Below are 18,270 nucleotides of genomic sequence, written 5' to 3' on the forward strand. Positions count from 1 at the left end.
AAGGATCAAAGTGATCAAAATAGTTTACTGTATTTAAAATGTATTTTATGACATTCTAGTAGCCACATTTATATAAACGGTGCAAAGAAATGTTGATGTATAAAGACCTGCATATGTTGCCCTGGAAACTGAATTTTCAAGCTAATTTAAGAAAATCTGCTCTGTCTAAAGCTTTTTGAAATCTTGTCTCAAGCAAAAAAGAGAACTCTTTATGTTATTTTGCAGTTCTGTGATAAAACTTTAAACTAATGTATAGCCAATTGTGATTGAAATATTTTAAAATCCTTCCACCAGAATTATTTGAAATGAAGTATTCTATTATCAATAGACTCTGCACTGTCCAGGACTGTGTATTAAATAGTGCTCTGTTTTAAGAGAAGTTTATGTAAAAATGGCATTTTCTTCCTCAGTATTTTTCCCTGTACTGAGTATTTAGGGTTGCAGCCATGTCCTCCACTGATGAGTTAAGACTCAGTAGTTACTGCATTTGATGTTGCACAGGGTATATGGACAGTGTTAGAAGAGAAAGAGGAAGCCTGATTTTCTTCTTGAATCGGTTTCTGAGTAAAGCACTTATTTTTTGTTGACACATAAGCTAATAAATGTGCCATCTTCCTTTCTCACCTGGTGTAGAGTTCCCAGTTTTGTTGTTTAGAAGAAGTACTAAATATTTTCAGATTTTTGATAACTAACATTCATCCAGAAGATCAATAAAACCAAACAGTATGAAGGCTCACAATGCTATGTGGCAATGTGGAATGAACAAATAATACTACTTTTATAATTAAATCTGAAGTGCTTATGATTTTGTGCTGCTTTTTTAGAATATAACTATAGCTTATTCTCTGGTTTTATGTAGATATTTCTAAAAGACTGGTTTTCTTTCCTGCCTATGGGAATAGTAATAAGTACTGCATGCCTTCTTTTTTCCTCCTTGACAGTATAGAGGAACATATGTGTATTAGATGACTTCATAGTTTCAGAAACTATAATTAGGGCTTTCTATCTTGTGTAAGGTTTCATATTGGTGTCGGTAGCTTCCAGCATCTTCGATGATCTTATTCATATTTTAAAATCCCACATCATACGACCACGCTCGCTTGCTGAAGCATCTGTGGGGGTTGAGGCGCCTGGTGGGAGAGGTGGCCTAGGTACTGCTCAGCCAGACCTACAGCCACTGAAAGACCCGTGTCCTTTGAGCAGAGGCCAAATCCTGTCCTCAGTGTGATGAGTGGTGACCAGGGAAGGCACACTCTGAGACGGGAGAGCTTTATGTGGAGGAAATGCAACAGAGCATTTAGCACACGTGTTAAGTGGAGAGGTTAAGGGTATGGAGAGGCCTTCAAACTCCATGAAAAAAATACTAATTAAGCATGGTTCTCTGAAGAGCAGATTTATGAAAGCCGCACTTCCCAGCCTGCAGATGTGGTTTGCTGTGTGTGGCCTGCGTGGCTTTTCTGGAATTGAGGGACCAGCTCTCCCAAGGACGTGATCCTCACTGCAGGGCTAGGTTCTAGCTGCCAGTCAACTTCAGTGATACCTGACAGAAAATTAGGGGCTTCCCAGATAATATTATTCTCATACGTTTCATAAAGCTCAGCAGCTGGGCAGAGGAGATTTTGGTCTGTTTTTTTGTTGTTTTGCAGATCAGCAGAGGAGGGCTGATTAATCAGCATGGCTTAGCCTAGATTGTAAGTTTTTGTATTTCATTTGATGGGATTTTGTTTGGCTGGATTTTTGAGTTTGTTTTAGTGCCGTTTTGTGTCACCCAGATGGTTGGGTTGCCGTGTTTCTTTCTGTGCCTGACCCGCAGCAGTGCATGCCTGGGCCCACCAACCCAGGCCACACAGACCGCCAGAGCAGCACTGAGATGGCGGCACGAGGGCAGAGGCACGCAGCACGGTGGGGCCTAGGTTGCCACCAGACCCAGAGCAGCGTGCAAGAGCCCAGCCTTGAGGGCTGTGGCTTTGGCTGTGAGATTGCATGTTTGGGGGAAAAAAAAAAAAAAAAAAAAAAAGTAGTAATCATTTTGCTGCTGAACTGAGCCATTTTGATGTGGAAACAGTGAGGCATAGTGCACAGGGAGCCACACGAGGCCATTGCTTTCCAGAGAAGATACGTACTTCAAAAAAATTACAGCTTTTAGCAGGAGGCAGCCCGCTTGTGTTCAAATGGGGTTCAATGTCACCCTGGGGAAATCCACAAGATCTGTTTGGTGGTCTGTGTAATCATGTTATTGGGAATACCTATGAGCAAAACTGCACTGATCATATGCAATTGTATACTTTTTAAAGTATTTGCTGTTATAGCAGACAGTTGCACATCTCAAGAGGAATCTGTTAGCTGTACAGAAGTGAGAAGAAACATAATGGATTACTGTTTGGGCTATACTCAGCCATCCCTCAATCCTCTTCTCAGCAAAAGCACAAAAATATGCAAGAATAGGCATGTGGGACAGCCCAAGACTGGTCAGCAGAGATAAATGTCATCCATTTCAGAACAGAGGAGGGGAAGCTGGAGGAAGAAGTGGAGCTTATTTGTAATGGCTGGTAGATTGGCTTTTGTTACACAAACAAGCCAGTTCTTTGCAAAATAATAAACCAGAAGCAAATGCTCAGAACCATACTCGCACCATAGCAACCAGCAAGGATGCCTTAGCAACTTGAACTGCCCTGACTCGGGCTTTGTCACAGGCCAGCATGACTGAACGTGTCCCCTCAGCCAAAATACAGCCTTGAGTGAGCTCTGTGCCTTGTTGGGCATTGTCCCATATAACTAGTCTCCGGAAGGTGGGCTGTCCATAGCACATGCTTGGCCAGGCTTTATGGCAGGCAGAGAAGGAAGAGTATGTCTCTTTGCTTGCAAGATTTGCTTGTATAAGAGTGAATCCTTATCACAGGCATCACCAGCCCTCCTGCCTCAGAGGGTCATGCTTCCAATTTTTGCATCCTAGCCACAGGCCCTTAAAGTTTCTTTGAGCTGAAAGCTCATCTATATGCAAGGAATCTGCCTTTTCTGATGTTGTGCTCCATCTTCAGCATGCTTTCCTTTGGGCTTTTGCCATAAGTAGAAATCACTGAAGAAGTGTTTGAAATTATAATGCCAGCAGCTTGTGTAAACACTGAAGCTCAGCAGAAGCTAATGAAGCTCAGTTCCAAATCCAGTGCATAAACTTAAAAAATAAAAAAATAAAGTATTCTTAATTACATTCTTAAGAAGGTAAGCCTCCTGTGGAAGGCTCCCTGTGCTTACAGTGCTCATCCCATTCCCCAGAATGTGTTCAGGAAAGAGACTAGAATAATATCCAAAGAAAAGTTGTAGAAAACACCGGGGAGTTCATTTAATGAATCATACAAAAATGAAAGATTCAGAAACGTTAATGGAGACTGGTGTGTTATCAGAGCCTAGAGCAGGGCATTCATGCTGTGTTGGTACACGGCCCAAGCAGACTCACAGAGCAGCAGGGTGGTCAGCTTGTCAAGGGCTACAGGTTTCCTGCCCCTCCTCAGCCCATCAGAACTATTCAGTGCTTTGTATACTCACCTCCTTCCTTTATACCCTTTTGCTTATTGTTCTTAAGTGATTTAATCAGGATGTTTTTTAGAACAGACCCACACCTGTTCATTAAAAACACATCCAAACTTCTTCTGAGGTGCATAGCCAGGTTCTGCTGGTTTCCTTGACTGTGTAGAGCGTGGACAGAGCCACAAACCAGAACAAGAGCAAAGCCACAGAGACAGGGTTCAGGGTCAGGGGCTGTGGGAAGGGGACTGTTAGGAGAACAGACTCTGCCCACCTCAGGCAGGTGGAGATGCTGTTGGAGGAGATGCACACCGCCTGACAGGCTGTTCAACCAGCTCGGGATCTGGTGGTGTTCCTGTGAGGAATTAGCTCCAAAATTTTGAAATGCTAATCAGGCAGTGGAGCCTTGCCTCAGAGCCGTTCCCATGGGGAAGCTGTTCCCATGGGGAAGCTGAAACTGTAAGTCCTAAAAATGTCTTTATCTCCAAGCCCACACAGACCTGGAAGCCTCAAGCAAGCCAGCGGCCCATCAAGGGAGCTGTTGAGGAGGTAGGCAGGTGTCATGGCAGGGAACCAGGGAAGTTTCTGACCAAACTTATCTCTGTGATCGTTCAAAACTACCATACAATCAAACCACCTCCACCAGATATCTTCTGTTGAAAGAACATTTCACTTATGTTTTTCAAGCAGTTTCTGGAGGCACGGAACTATATGTTCTTTTCATTTGGAATAAGGGGGAATTGGCTTGCTCCAGGAGGCTTCTTTTCTTTTTGTATTTCATAAGCCCAGGTTTTTCTGTAGCGTTAGGAATTTTGTTGCCAAGTAACTAGCTGCCCTGTAGAAATTCTTTCCTAAAGAGCAATGTACCCAATAGTGCATGACATAGTGGTATGGCTGCTAGCAGGTTTAGGGGAGCCTATATATGTGCTTAGAAGCAATTTTGCCATAACATTGCATAATGAAGTGCTCAGGACTGTGGCAGGGCTAAGGCTGCTCCCAGATGTGAGCTGCGGGTTACCAAAGGGCATGCCTGAGGCAGGGTGGCAGCCCAGCGTGGCTGCCTGTCATCTGCTTGGCACGGCCCTGCCGGAGAGGGCAGACCTTCACAGCACAGCCCTGCCACGTGCTTGGAAGCACACGGCGCAGCTTGTGGTGTCACTGGGATGGCTGCATTAGTGTGCCTGTTGACATGCACTGCGTCCGAGAGAATAGGAAACATTGCGTTCTCTGCTCCAGAGAAGAGCATTAAATTATTAAAGAGAAGTTACTAGCTCATGACTGATTTATGAGAGCAAACTCCTTTCTAACCTTTTCACCCTTGCAAAAGTAACGACACCAATAATGTGTGCTCGAGTAGAACCCATCATCTTCACATCTCAGGTGGCTTACCGAAGGCAGCGGCATTGTCCCGTCTGTCGGGTGCTGTGGTGGTCCTGCCCAGGGCATTGCACTGCTCCAGTGTCGGCGGCTCTGCGCTTCCCACCTCTCCCACGCTTGCCATAAATCTCTAAAGAATGCTTCATGCTTTTTGCAGATAACATACGTCTACCTTTTAGCTCTTAAAGCTGCTCATCGGAGTGACCAAATGCACAATTTTTCTTTGGGATAATTCACAAATACAATTAGAGTGATGTGTATATAATGTATGGGATTGTTCCAGCGAAGCATGGTCAGCAGCCATGTTAACCAGTAAATTGTAAACCAGAGGAGATCTAAAACTGACTAAAATCAAATCAGCAGGATAACAAAAAGTGACAGCTAAGTGTATTTTAGACTCTGCAAGTATTTATAATGTGTGCTCATGGGGCAGTATTAAAATACATGTATCTTTTGGTTCTGCTCATGCGTTGGTATGAGTGCCTTACTTGTCTTTCAGCTCAGTGGACGAATATCAGTATTAGCTGTTTCTAAAACATTGCAAAACCTTTTTCTGGGCATCATAAGAAAGTATTGTCACGCTGGTTTTAAATTTAATACCTCTCATAGGAGCAATGTCACAGCCCACCTGAGCTTCTAGGTCAATATGCTATTAAAGTAAGGGTAGCTTATCACAGACTTTTAAAGCTGTCATCTAAAATGACTTTTTTTTTGCTAAATTTCCAAACTTCCTATATGCTTTTGAATTTATGGCTGTATTTTTTTAGCCATACTTGGTGTATTTGAAAGGTGGCCACAGTTTGATAGCACTATAAAAAGGAATGGTATGCATGACTTACAGTTCTAGTCCTGAGAAATCACCTCTGTAAAGGTGGAATTCTGATTAACTGAAGTCAGCAGAAGTTTTTCTATTGACCTGCCAAAGGTCATGAGAGATCTTTTAAATCTGCCTTGTATTATTATAGGATTTATCGGCAGATATGGTGCTTTAGGGGAGACTTCTGTTTAGCCAGTCAGTGGATAGGTTCTGATGAACTTCTTTAAGAAATGGGTAAGGCTCTTCGTTACATTAGAGTAGATCAGGGGTAAAATTGCTAATGCCAATTTAGGTGTTCTGGATTTGTTTTGATATAACTGAAAGTAAGTAAATCTTAGATTTGAAATCAGTCTTTTGGTCTTACTCAGTGAACCCAACCAAATCATGAAGATCACATGTGAAGGAAGCAAACAGTCCTAAGGCTTCACTATGTGGAAGCACAAAGATTTGGGACTAGGCTTTCCTGTTCCTTCTTAGCCAATTCTCAGACAGTGGGTTTCAAAGCTTTCATGAAGCACCTGCAATGAGAACAGAGGGCATTTTTATTTAATAGTGTGCAATTTATAGTGTAATTCCTGTCTTTTAGTAACAAGTAAGCTGGGTATCATTAGAGTAGAAGGTTCCACACAGCTCTGTGGAGCAGAGGCTTGACCTCATGGCTGCGTGCTTTTTACCTTTGCATTAGCAAGACAGGTGATCATGCTTCATCTGCATGTGGCTCTGGTTGTTAGGTCGGTCAGGGACTAGTGACTGAGACATGACTGTTGTTAGCGCAGGAGAGGGACCCGCCTCATAGAAAACATAGCTTTGGGAATTTCAGCTTATTTATTGAAGCAAATATGATTTCTCTATTGCAAATTCACCAAAATCTCTTAGAACTGTATACTGATGTTGAATCGCTAAAGTAAGGTGATCTCCTACATAAGAGGTGAAGAGCCTTGTTTATTAGAAAGGTATCACGCAGCCCAATAATACCAAACATAGTGCTCATGTATTTTGTAAGCATTAACTATCTGAAATATTTCTAGGTTTTAAATGTTTCTCAGGAGTGTTTGTAAGCCCTTAAGCAGTGGGATGGTGCATAAAATCCAATCGAGTGTAAAGGAAGAACAACAGACAGCAGAGGAAAGTTGACTTTTTCTTTTGTAATTATTTTTCTGGCATTAATGAGGTCAGATCCAAAGCCAATCTGAATCTGTAGGATTAGCAATAACACAATTATTTTCTGAAGCAAGGTTCTCACATTGGAAACATCTCTGTAAGTTAGCTATTTTAATGAAATAAAACTTTCTTGTATATAAATATAATTAGGATGATCTCAGTGAATGTGGTAATTGCTTTAAGTCATGTATAAGATACTTGGAAGCATGTTTTTTCTATTTTTATATATTTTAGTCTTAATTAGCCCTGGATTCCCAGAGATGTAACTCTGAGCTACATTGCTATCTATGTGAAGTGGCTAATTTGTACTCACAAAATTACTAGTGAGTCCTTGTAAGACGCAGCCATTCCAGTCCTGTAGACAATAGTTTTGATAGACATGTTAGAGCATTTCTGATAAATATTTTTGTATTTTAAGCTTTTCATCCATGCTTTAGTAGGTGCTTCTTGCAGCAGTTTTAGGAATCAATGTACAATAATTAATTTGTATTCATAAATACTATTACTACTGCAAAGTTAGGGTTTCAAATTAAAGGAAATCAAGAATTAAGGTTTTCTCTGGGGTAAGAGTTTGCTTCCCTTCTGTGTGTGCATTGAGATATTGCCCCTAATTATTTGGCTACATGCTATTTTTACTCCACCACTTCATCCTTGTTCTGAAAGCAGAATGGATGGTACTTGCTTACTAGCACCTACCTAGTAATTTTTATTTCTCCTTGATGTTAAAAGTGTAGCCATTGGGCTTGCTGAGGGCACAGTATTGAAACTGTGCTCCAAAGATGAATAATTTCTCCTCTGCGTTCCCACAAACCTCTAAGGGATTTTGCAGCACCAGAGAAAGCCAGAACATCATCTCCTTCCCATTTTACAGCTGAGGCACTGAGATTCTGGAGGATTCAAGTCAGATGTTTCCAAAGAATTTTGGGACGTGATTTTCCAGAGTTCAGCCAAGGAGCACTGGTGGTATTTAAACGTGGGTAGAGGTGCGCTTGCCACCACTGACAGGCACACTCAGAGTTTATCCAGTAGTGTCGCTTGCTTGCAGGAGCAGGTTTCACCTCGATGGCTTTGCCTGAGGTGTGTTCACCACACAAACTGACAAACAGGAGTGAAATACAGAGCTGGCAGCTCCCCAGCTTGGGCATTAATCGCCCTCACAGGGCAGGGGGCGTTCCTGCACAGAAAGCTGAGGGGAGCTTTAATCAGGCTGGAGCTGGAGCCCAGGGCTGGTTGAGGTGATTGAGGTGACATGCCAAACTTGAACTGCAAGCGGAGAGGGGATGCTTTACAGAGGAGCCCGAGTGACAGTGCTGGTGGCTTTACAGGCCTGTTGAGTTAACACAGTGCTGTTAGCAGCAGGCTGCAGCTGACATGATGGAAATTAAACTTCTGGGCTTTACTGTTTTGTAAAGAACAAAGTCAAATAATCTGTGGAGCATTAAGGAAAAAGACAGGTATTGGCAAAAATCCAAAGGGAATCTCTGCATGCAGCTAGCTGTTCAGTACTGCAGTGGGAAGTTAAGGATTTCCATCGAGGAAATCATTGATCCTCCATTGATCCTTCCAGCGCCTACATCCCTTAATTCTGCTGCTGTGGAAATGCAGGGGGCTGTGTATGGCACCAGAGATGTGTGGGGCTGAAGTCTCAGTGAATACCAGGTACAGGTTAGACCATGGCAAATGCCTTGACCATGCTATGCCGTGCTGCTTGCCGGCTGGGGTTTTCTCACAAAAACCTGTGAGTCTTTGTTACAAAACAGGAGAAACTGCAGTGAAAATGGGGGCACTGCCCTTGGCTGTGGGTAGTGCAGGAGCTGGCTGGGCACACCAGAGCTGCTGCTGGTGGCAGCATGTGCTTAGCTTAAAAAGTACTGCACTGCTCTACCCATCTTCACTGCATGGTGTTGTTTTCCTATGCTTTTTTTTTTCTTTTTTTTCCTTTTTTTTTTTTTTTTCCCCCAAACCCTGATTAATATGTTTTGTGTGGTTTTGGAGCGACCAAACGTTTTTCCATAACCTGATTATCTGATTTCAATTAAGTTTCACTTAAGCTAAATTTCATTCTCAGTATGTGTGCAATGAAGGTGTGGAGTTGTTTGTTTATGTTTAAAAAAACAAAACCCACAAATATTCCCAAAGCTACTTTTAAAATAAATAGAACTGTTTTGGTGACTGCCAGCTTCACGGACAGCCTGTGAGCCTGTATCAGAGGAGCAGTCCTTGTGAAGTGCCACCGGCAGTGTGGGGACTCTGCAGCTGCATCTCTGCTCCCCCTGTGGGGAAAAGGGCCCTGTCACCAGTGATGCTGTGCTTGGGCTGTCGCACCTGGAAATCCACAATGACGTGGAAGGAAAGTTTAGGTCATGGTGGCGACACAAATACTGGCGGGGAACACAACTGGCTCTTACGCTTTGATTTAGTAAACCCTGGGGAAAGTTAATCAGTTCATGCTGGATCTTTGAGGCATGGAAGGAATGTATTGGGTAGAAAATATGTTGCTTTAAGTCTGTCCCAGCCTCGTGCGTTTGGTCGTTAGGAGGTCTCTGCAGAAGTAGTAGGTGCAGGATGAGGTCAGGATCCACACGCACTCGGCAGCAGTGACCTCGGGATACATCTTCACCAAGCACCAGCCTAATCGTCCTTTCATTTTTCTCTCAGATTGTGGTTTAAATGTGCACAAGCAGTGTTCCAAGATGGTCCCAAATGACTGCAAGCCAGACCTGAAGCATGTCAAAAAAGTGTACAGCTGTGACCTTACCACGCTAGTAAAAGCACACTTCACAAAGAGACCGATGGTAGTAGACATGTGCATTAGGGAAATTGAATCCCGAGGTAAGGCGTAGTTAATGGGCTCTCGTTGCTTTACTGATAATCCGTTTAGATTGATCTGGGTCATCTGGGTTTCTGCTGAGTGTATGATTGCTCAAAACAGGTTTGCACAAGACATTTTATGACTGCCAATTACCCCGCACTGTTAATATTATACTTCGTATTATTTCATGGTTCGTACCCATTTATAATTTTTATAGATTCTGCTAGAAATTGCTTAATGAACAATTACTGCTTTATAGCCATATCTTGGCACCTATCTTTCCAGTAATATTTTTATTAAAAAATCGAGGGAATGTGCTAAAGCAAAGCCAGTTAGTATTGATGTTTCCTCTTGCTAGTTCCCCTAGCACACAGAATATCCTTTTCTAGAGTTAGAATATTTGTTTTCATTCTGAAATGATGACTGAACATCTCACATGCTAATCTCAGTTATTTTTAAATCCGTTGTAATTGGCTTAATATGTTTCTTCAGCTCTGAAATCATTAGCATAAACGTAATTTAGTGCTGATTTAACAAGGCAGCTAATGCAGAGGTCAGGGTTAAAAGGCCAGGGTGAGATTTCATTCTGAAAGGAAAGCCTGATAAGGCTTTTAAAACTGGTCTGCTTTTTCTCCCTTAAATGAAGAACCTGGGGAAAAAAAAAAAAAAGAACTGGGTAGAAGGAAACTAAAATTAATACTGATTTTAATCTTGTTAAAATATTCATTGCAGGTCTTAATTCTGAAGGACTGTACAGAGTCTCAGGATTTAGTGATCTTATTGAAGATGTCAAAATGGCATTTGACAGAGGTACGTTCTTTCCCGCATGCTGTACCTTCATGCTGCTGTGTTAAATAGACACGTTTTTTCTGCACAGCCCCTGCCTGTCTCATGCTCCACCGCGCAGGCGGTCTGAAGGAGTCTGGGGGCTGTTCTGGCAGAAGAGTGGGGGAGTCTCCCCCATCAGAAAAGCACATCAGCTTTTCTTTGGCCTTTATTACCAAAATCTGCTCTTCTTCTTCCATCAGTGTCTGTGCTTCAGTGATGATGTACACAGGAAAGGGTAAAGCTTTCTGAACTACTGCCCTAGTTTGCAAGTAAAACTACGCTCAAGGGGGTGGGGGAAGGATAGGACAAGCAGTGAAGTGCCTTAAGAGGACTGTGCAATTTAAATTCATCTTTCTGGATGAAAGCTCCAAAATAATAAGATAAATACAGTCATGCAAAGTTTGAATTATTACAGTCTAAAGGAAGTCAGTGAGAACAGACTCTTCTCTCTGGCAAAAGGCAGTAGGAAAATTAAAGGCTTTCCAGCTGCAGTTTCCCTATGCCAGTAGAAATCAAGGCCAAAATCCATTCTGGAAACTTTCTCTCCTGCTTCAGCAGAGAACTGGACCTATTCACACAACATCTGCCTCCTCTGCAGCCTTAGTAGGGTGGGGATGTGCTGGAGAAGCCAAGGTTTGGATCCATGTCCACTGCGGTCAGGAGTAGGTAGTACACTGTAGCTAAATGGTGAACATATGTTTTTCTTATAAAACAGGGAGGCTGTGGACAAAATTGGTTTCCTTTGCCTTTTTTTTTTTTTTTTTTTTTTTCCCTCAGACCTTCCCTGATTTGTCATGCAGTGCTGACAAACGTGTTGTTTGGCAATGCAATGTGTACAGAAATAGCTAAACTTCCACACGTTTCTACAACATAGATAGAGCTAGAAGAGGCAAGCAGGTTTTTTTCCTAAAAAAAAATAAAAATAAATTTCTGTAGTCATTTGAAATGAAGAAAGGATAAGTATCTATGTAAAAGTCTTGAGGTTTTAACTGTGAAATGATGAACTTCACAGCCCAGTAATGCACTGTTTTGCTTATAAATCCAAAATGTATAGTTGTGTCCAATTTAATAATGTTTGCTTAAGCAAGTTATTATTTTTGTTTTGAATGGTATTTTACCTCTCTTTGCATTTCCAAGGCTTTAATGTCAATGCCTTCTTCATACAGATGGGGAGAAAGCTGATATTTCTGTGAATATGTATGAAGATATCAATATTATCACTGGTGCACTTAAACTGTACTTCAGGGATTTGCCAATTCCACTCATCACGTATGATGCCTACCCAAAGTTTATAGAGTCTGCAAGTATGTATAACACATCTTCCTCCTGTTCTTCATTCTCATTCTTTTCTTCTTTTTGTGCATGACTTGCCTATTGACATATTCTGTCCCAGCAACTCTTCTGCTGCATGTTCTATTTAGTAAGGATCAAGGAATAAATATGTGTTGCACGTTACAACACAATCACACAGTACCACACAATTGTAGGTACATTTTTCTTCCCCTTTGTCACCAGGAATGCTTCCTTTTCCTCACATTTACGTATTGCGTTGTTTTGCCTGTGTTGTGTGAATACCTAGTATTGGATAGTGACACTTAAAGTCTTTGCTTTTGTCTTGCTAGAAAGGTGATTTATGAAAATGTTTAGAAATAAGATAAGCCACTTGTTTCTAGAGATGTCCATTTTGAGTGTTTTTACAAGCTGATAAGTGCCCATCCTAAGGCCACTGTCAGGGCTGGCCTCTGCAGGCATGTAAGCCCAACTGGAACATCTCTGCCAAGCATCCTGGCTGCCTGGAGCAGCTCTGCGACTTGACAGGCACACCGTGCCCACCTGGAGAGGTCTGGGGTTGGCTGTGGGTAGAAGGGCCAGATGCTGGGCTTGCCGCTGCTCTGGAGAAAGCTCTTTTCAAACAGTGTGGACACCATCAAGGAAACTGATGGCAAAGTTCCCAGTACCTTCTGCTGTTCCAGGGCTGCACCTGTAGATTGTTTGTGCAAAACTAGTTCAGTCAGCAGGGGCTGCTTGGGGATTTTTTTTTAGTAGGCTGCAGGGAATCCTTTGGAGTATAATTTTTAGGCAGTTTTCTTTGTCTAAAACCAATCATGTCCTGACCGTGCTTGAAGCACCTTTGGATAGGCAAATCTTCCACAAAGAGGTTTGGATAGGTTCTGTAAATAAGTAATTCAACAGAGCTGTGAGGTCCTGCTCTCCTCTGCAGGCCACCGTTCTTGTCCTTCCATGCGTGACATCCGGCTGTACATGTGGTGACCATGAACATCTGTGTTTCAGAAACCACCGATCCGGATGAACAGCTGGAAATTCTCCATGAGGCGCTGAAACTGCTGCCGCCTGCACACTGTGAAACATTAAGGTATCTCATGGCACATTTGAAGAGGTAGGTGGACTGTCTGGAAAGAACTAAGCCAAACTCGTTTGTAGGAAAGTCCATGTTAGGACCTTGAAAAGAGTTTGGGCAAGGCCCACCAAATTCTGCAAAGCAAATTTAGAGTTGTTCCTGGAGTCCGGCTGTGGTGGTAAATGGTAGACTGCACAGTGGTAAATACCCAAACACTGTTTTTTACCCCACTCCAAGCATTCACAAAGTATCTGAAGGACATAAGTTAAAAAAAGCCCACAGTTTTGAAACACAAATGTCATTCGCCTAACAAATTTGCACTGTGTTTAACGTGAATGTTTATGGTAAAATAAAAAAACAGCCTGTAGTATTGCTGGGAGTAGTAAGTTACTCCCCGGGCAAGGAAATAATACAGTTTAATGCCTATGGATTGGTGGCTTTTTCTGCTGTTTCATCTAACCTGATCATCCCTGACACCCTAAAAAAGATGGTGGATAGTGTGCACAGAGTTAATTGGCCATCTAGCCCCAGGTGCAGTGGGGTTTGCCAGCATGGATCCCCCCATGCCAACTGCCACTAGGAGCATCAGTTCAGTGTGAGGTTTCTCCACCACCCTCAGATGTGATTGAAACTGGTCATTAGGTTTAAAAATTGCTAGACAGATTGACAGATGAATAACCAGTGCAACAGCACAGGTCCTATTTATTTCAGGAAAGTAGGGGGGAAAAATCAATATGACATGTAAGGGTATCAATTTCAGCTTCCAAATAACTCAAACTTATTGGCAATATATAAGAATTACTCTCTTTCTTTAGAAAAAGACTTGATTTTAAGCTCTTTTTTTTTCCTTTTATAGTTCTTCTACAAGTAGGAATATGTTGACTCTGCTGAGTACCTCAGGCAAAATTCATCTACAGGGTTTCTGCCTGATTTGTCCATTTATTTCAGTGACATTTTAAATGTATCTCTTAGAACAGACAGAGGGATGAAAGACTCGGAGAAATAAAAAAAAAAAAAAAAAAAAAAAAAAAAAAACTTACTGCTTGTCAAGTGTGAAGTTAATTTTTCCTTAGCCTGTTCAAGAGTTAAAATTGCTGCTCCAGTTAGCAAGTTGCTTTGGCACGTCGTATTTGTGGTATAGGTGAACAATAAGGTAGAAATTCACTCGTTTTTAAACTTCCCATTGGTATGTTTGTTAAAACGGGCTGTGGGGATGCAAAAGTTGTTGTCATGCTGCTGAATTCAGGTAATCAGACACAGCTCCTTTACCTGAGATAACTACTAGTTGAAGACACAGAAGTTTAGAAACATCAATCCCACTTGTTTTAAAATAAAAATTCAAACAGAAGACAAAAAAGGGAGAAAAGGCTTATCTTTATATATATATATATTTATTTATTTATTTATATAAATATATATATATATTTGTATAACAAATCTTTTTATATATATATATATATATATTTGTTAATGCAACAAGAGTTGCCAGAGCAGTGAAAAAAGAGAAATTACAAAAAAGCTTTCAACTACTGCCCCTGGATATATAGTTGTTTCTGGGAATCCATATGGAGATTCATTTGTATAAAACAATAGTGTATATTTTAAATTTTGCATTATACAAATTTATTTCCTCAAGTGAGGCAGTTCACCAGGATGAATCAAGGCAGGAGTGACCCGGCTGGCACTGGCTGAGCAGACATGTTTCTGCAGTAGCCCTGGCAGAGAATGCCTCTCCTGGGGGTATGGTTCTTGGCCAGGAGTTAGTTTCTGGAGGCAGCCTCCACATGTGCCCAGAAGCAGGGCCTCAGCCCACAGCTTTGATGAGGTCAGGTTCCTGTGGAGCAGCAAAACGCGGCCTCTCCTCATCCCTCCTCTTCTGCAGATGGAGACCAGGCAGCAGGAGCCCACCATGGGCTGGGGCTCAGCTGCTTGGCAGATGTTAGGGTCCACAAAAGAAGAGGCAGGGTGGGAGTAGGCCTGTCAGAGCACAGACTAAATAGCATGCTGCAGATGCTGTGAAAATGAGCTTCTAGTGAGATCCTCATGGTTTCAAAGCCACCCCAAAGTGATGATTTCATTTCTTTTTAGTACGAGCCACAGGACGTAATTTGTGCTGGAGGGGAATGAGGTGCATTCAGGCCAGCTTAGCGCACTTAGCGTGTAATGCGTAAAGGCAGTGACTTCACGTGTACCTTGCCTGCATTACAGTTGCATGCGTGAGGGAGCAGCAGTGTGACCACGTGGCATGGAGTCACATCATGCATCTCTGGTGAGCTCAGCTGCTCACGTAGCAGCTCCAAGAGGCTCTCCAGGAGCATGGCGTGCCTCCCAGGGGAACAGCCTCCAAGTGCTGCAGATTAAAGAGAAAAAGCAAAATTGTCCCAGTTTCACTGAAAGTGCTCATCAACCTGTGTTCCTGGTGGGAGGACAGACATCTGACTCAGGTCAGATCCAAGTCTGGGAGAAAGGCAGAAAGATGTTTCCAGCTTCTCCTCCCTATTTTTTTTTGTCAAGTCTGTGCAGGTACTGTGTGGCACAGAAGGCATCTTTCAGTCAGTGAAAAACACTTTTCTGTCCTTTCTTACAGAGTAACACTTCATGAAAAGGAAAATCTCATGAGTGCAGAGAACCTGGGCATAGTTTTCGGACCAACTCTTATGAGAGCGCCAGAACTGGATGCGATGGCTGCATTGAATGACATCCGTTATCAGAGACTTGTGGTGGAGATGCTTATAAAAAATGAAGACATTTTATTTTGAATATTTTGGGGGTTTTGTAATAAAAAGGAAGCAACAGTGTTCTATGGATGAAGGAATATTTTAAAGTAATTTAATGGCTCTCGTCGCTGCATTCCATATTTGCTAGAGCTTTCGATGTATTCAGGATAAAAATGAAGGAACTCTTTGTCATTTCTGTAGTGCCATTCAGCTGATGTTGAAAAAGGTTAACACATACTTTCCAGTACTAGTAATCCTGGGTGTTTATCATGTGAAAATAAAAAACAAGAAGCCTACAGCTATTGCATGATTTGCTCCCTGTTCTCCCTGCTCTGGTGAGAATCATTCCATGAAGAAAACAACTGATCTGGTGCAGCATCTTTGTTCTGGATAGTTTGTGGTTGTAATTCAGCATGTTTCTCAGTGTAAACCTGTTGTGAATTTGCTTTTATGTTCTATGTAATTGGTTTCTGATACTAAAAAGAAGGCCGACTTATGTGAAATTGAGCCTCTGGCAGTTTATTGACACTTCATATCATTCTCTGCCACTTTTTTGGCTGATTTGTTCTTGGTTTTCTTTCAGTTTTTTCATCATATAGTAATTTGTTTTTAACAGAAACAAAACATGTACTTTAAATGTTACTTTAAGTAATTCTCCATGATGTTTATGGTGGTTGCAGTGAAATCTGCAATGCTGAGCAGTGTTCCTTTATTATGATTGCTATTTCAATTGTAATTTTGTATTTTTATCTGGCATGCATATATTAATTTATTAAATTTTGCTTTTAGAACTCTAACACCAAGCTATTTATTTGTACTTAATGAACACGTTTCAAAAATGCTGTTTGTTTCACTTTTTACATTGATAACTTTCACACTGAACAGCCTCTGAATTAAAAGAAACAAGTTAGTGGGGATTGTTAGCGTTAGGTAGAGGTTGGACTTGATGATCTTGAGGTCTCTTCCAACCTAGAAATTCTGTGATTCTGTGGTTTCGGCCTTGACGCAGAAAACAAATTTCATCAAAGGTCTTTACAATTTCTGACAAGACCACTCTGATCTAAATACTTCAGGGCCTGATGCTTTGTTAAGGTTCCCAGGAAATTCTCCTTACATTTCGTTTGAAATTTTCTTTCTTCATTGTCCGGGGTGCTTCTACAGAATGCTTCAGAACTCTTACGTAAACCAAAAAAAGATACCATCAAGCTATCTACTCCATAAATGATGTATACTGCTGTAATTAACTATATACAAACTGGCGTTGCAGTTCACCATTACACAGCTATAGATGCCCTGAGTAGTTGGATACACCACCAAATTCCAGATGCAAATACCTTATAGAGTATTTGTTTTGCACTGAAGTTGGGGTGAGGATGAAACAGCAGCTTTGAGGAAAGTGGAAGTTAAAAGTGGAAGCCAAAGTCCCAGTTTGAAGGGTTGGCAATAATTGAAGAGAAAAAGGAGAAAGGAGTGAGTGAATTTTGGGCACGTAAGCAGGGTCCTGTGGGGAAGAAAGACACTATAAGGTACTAGGGGAGATGCTTTGGTTGGGCACCTTTCCCAACACCTGCTCCAGAGGAGAGCAACCAGGTGAGGCTGCTTGGAGGTTTCACCCATTCCCTCCCCTCAGGCACCAGGAGGAGGAGGAATCATTTTGCAGTTGCAACCAGCTGATCTCCCTTCCTGTGAGCAATAAGTAGCCTCTCTGCACCAGTAGCACCAGTAGCCTTTCTGCCAGGAAGGGGAGAACTCCCTGGAAAAGTGAGGAGCAAAGGCTTCCAGAAGGAAGAGGGCGAAGCTGGGGATGCCCATGGGTAAGTGCATGGCAAGCGTTGGTCTGGGCTGGGTGGCTGCTGTGGGGCTGATGGAAGGGACAGAGCAGGGAGAGGCTTTCAGAGGATGGAAGGCATCATCCCCCCACTTTTTTTTTTTTTTCCCTCCCACTGTCCCCACAATGTGGGATGTTTTCCCTCACCCCTGTGTTGCCTGATGGCCCTAAGTGTCCCCCATTCGCTGCTGCTTCAGCTAAAAAGAAATTACTCGCTTTTACTTAATCGTCATTTCATGTTAAGTGTCTAGTTAGAGCCCCCCATTTTAATCTTGTTATCATTTTAGTTACTATCCTAAGGAAATTTTTGTCTTTCCTGAGTGATAACCATTCAAGCAGGTAGTACGCAAATAAGTGTTGTCTTTGCAGTAGGCTTAGTACTTCTTTTTGCCAACCAAGAAAGTATCTTGCATGTGCATATAGGCAATCACGTTAGGTTATACTTATTCAACTTTTTATGGAAATACAGAAGCTAGTACTCCTGGTACTCATACTACTTAATTGAAGATAAAATAACCTAGGTCTGCTGGTAGCAAAGGTCATCATTGACTCTATTTGTTCCTTAAATGAATTGACTTCCACAATGAATAAACATTATCTGTAGTTTGTGAGTTGACCTTAGGGTTTCCAGTGCTGCAGGACCTGTATCTGATGGCATGGTGGGGGTGCTGGAGCTACCACACTGGCACCAAAAAGGGCACAGGGGGAAGTGGGGGGGGCGGGGGACCTGAGGAAACAATCCTGCCTTGGACTTCTAACGAAGAAATGAGAAGCATTGGAAACAAGTACAAGAGGGTGGTAGTGGTAAAGGGACTTGAGTGGGATCTGAAGGAAAGCAGATCTTTCACT

The 18,270-nt window shown here is 42.1% G+C and overlaps 1 protein-coding gene across 1 annotated transcript in view; it reads left to right on the forward strand.

Annotated features, from left to right (window-relative positions):
* CHN1 (chimerin 1) overlaps positions 1-16,435 on the forward strand; it is a 95,871-nt gene extending 79,436 nt beyond the window's left edge. The window contains exons 9-13 of the mRNA XM_032189835.1: positions 9,536-9,709; positions 10,422-10,499; positions 11,684-11,821; positions 12,810-12,915; positions 15,464-16,435. Coding sequence (XP_032045726.1) covers positions 9,536-9,709; positions 10,422-10,499; positions 11,684-11,821; positions 12,810-12,915; positions 15,464-15,635 — 668 coding nt within the window. The 3' untranslated portion in view covers positions 15,636-16,435. The remainder of the gene's footprint in view (positions 1-9,535; positions 9,710-10,421; positions 10,500-11,683; positions 11,822-12,809; positions 12,916-15,463) is intronic.
* The last annotated feature ends 1,835 nt before the right edge of the window (positions 16,436-18,270 follow it).

This window comes from Aythya fuligula, chromosome 6 (genome assembly GCF_009819795.1).
Source record: "Aythya fuligula isolate bAytFul2 chromosome 6, bAytFul2.pri, whole genome shotgun sequence".
Classification (NCBI taxonomy): Eukaryota; Metazoa; Chordata; class Aves; order Anseriformes; family Anatidae; genus Aythya; species Aythya fuligula.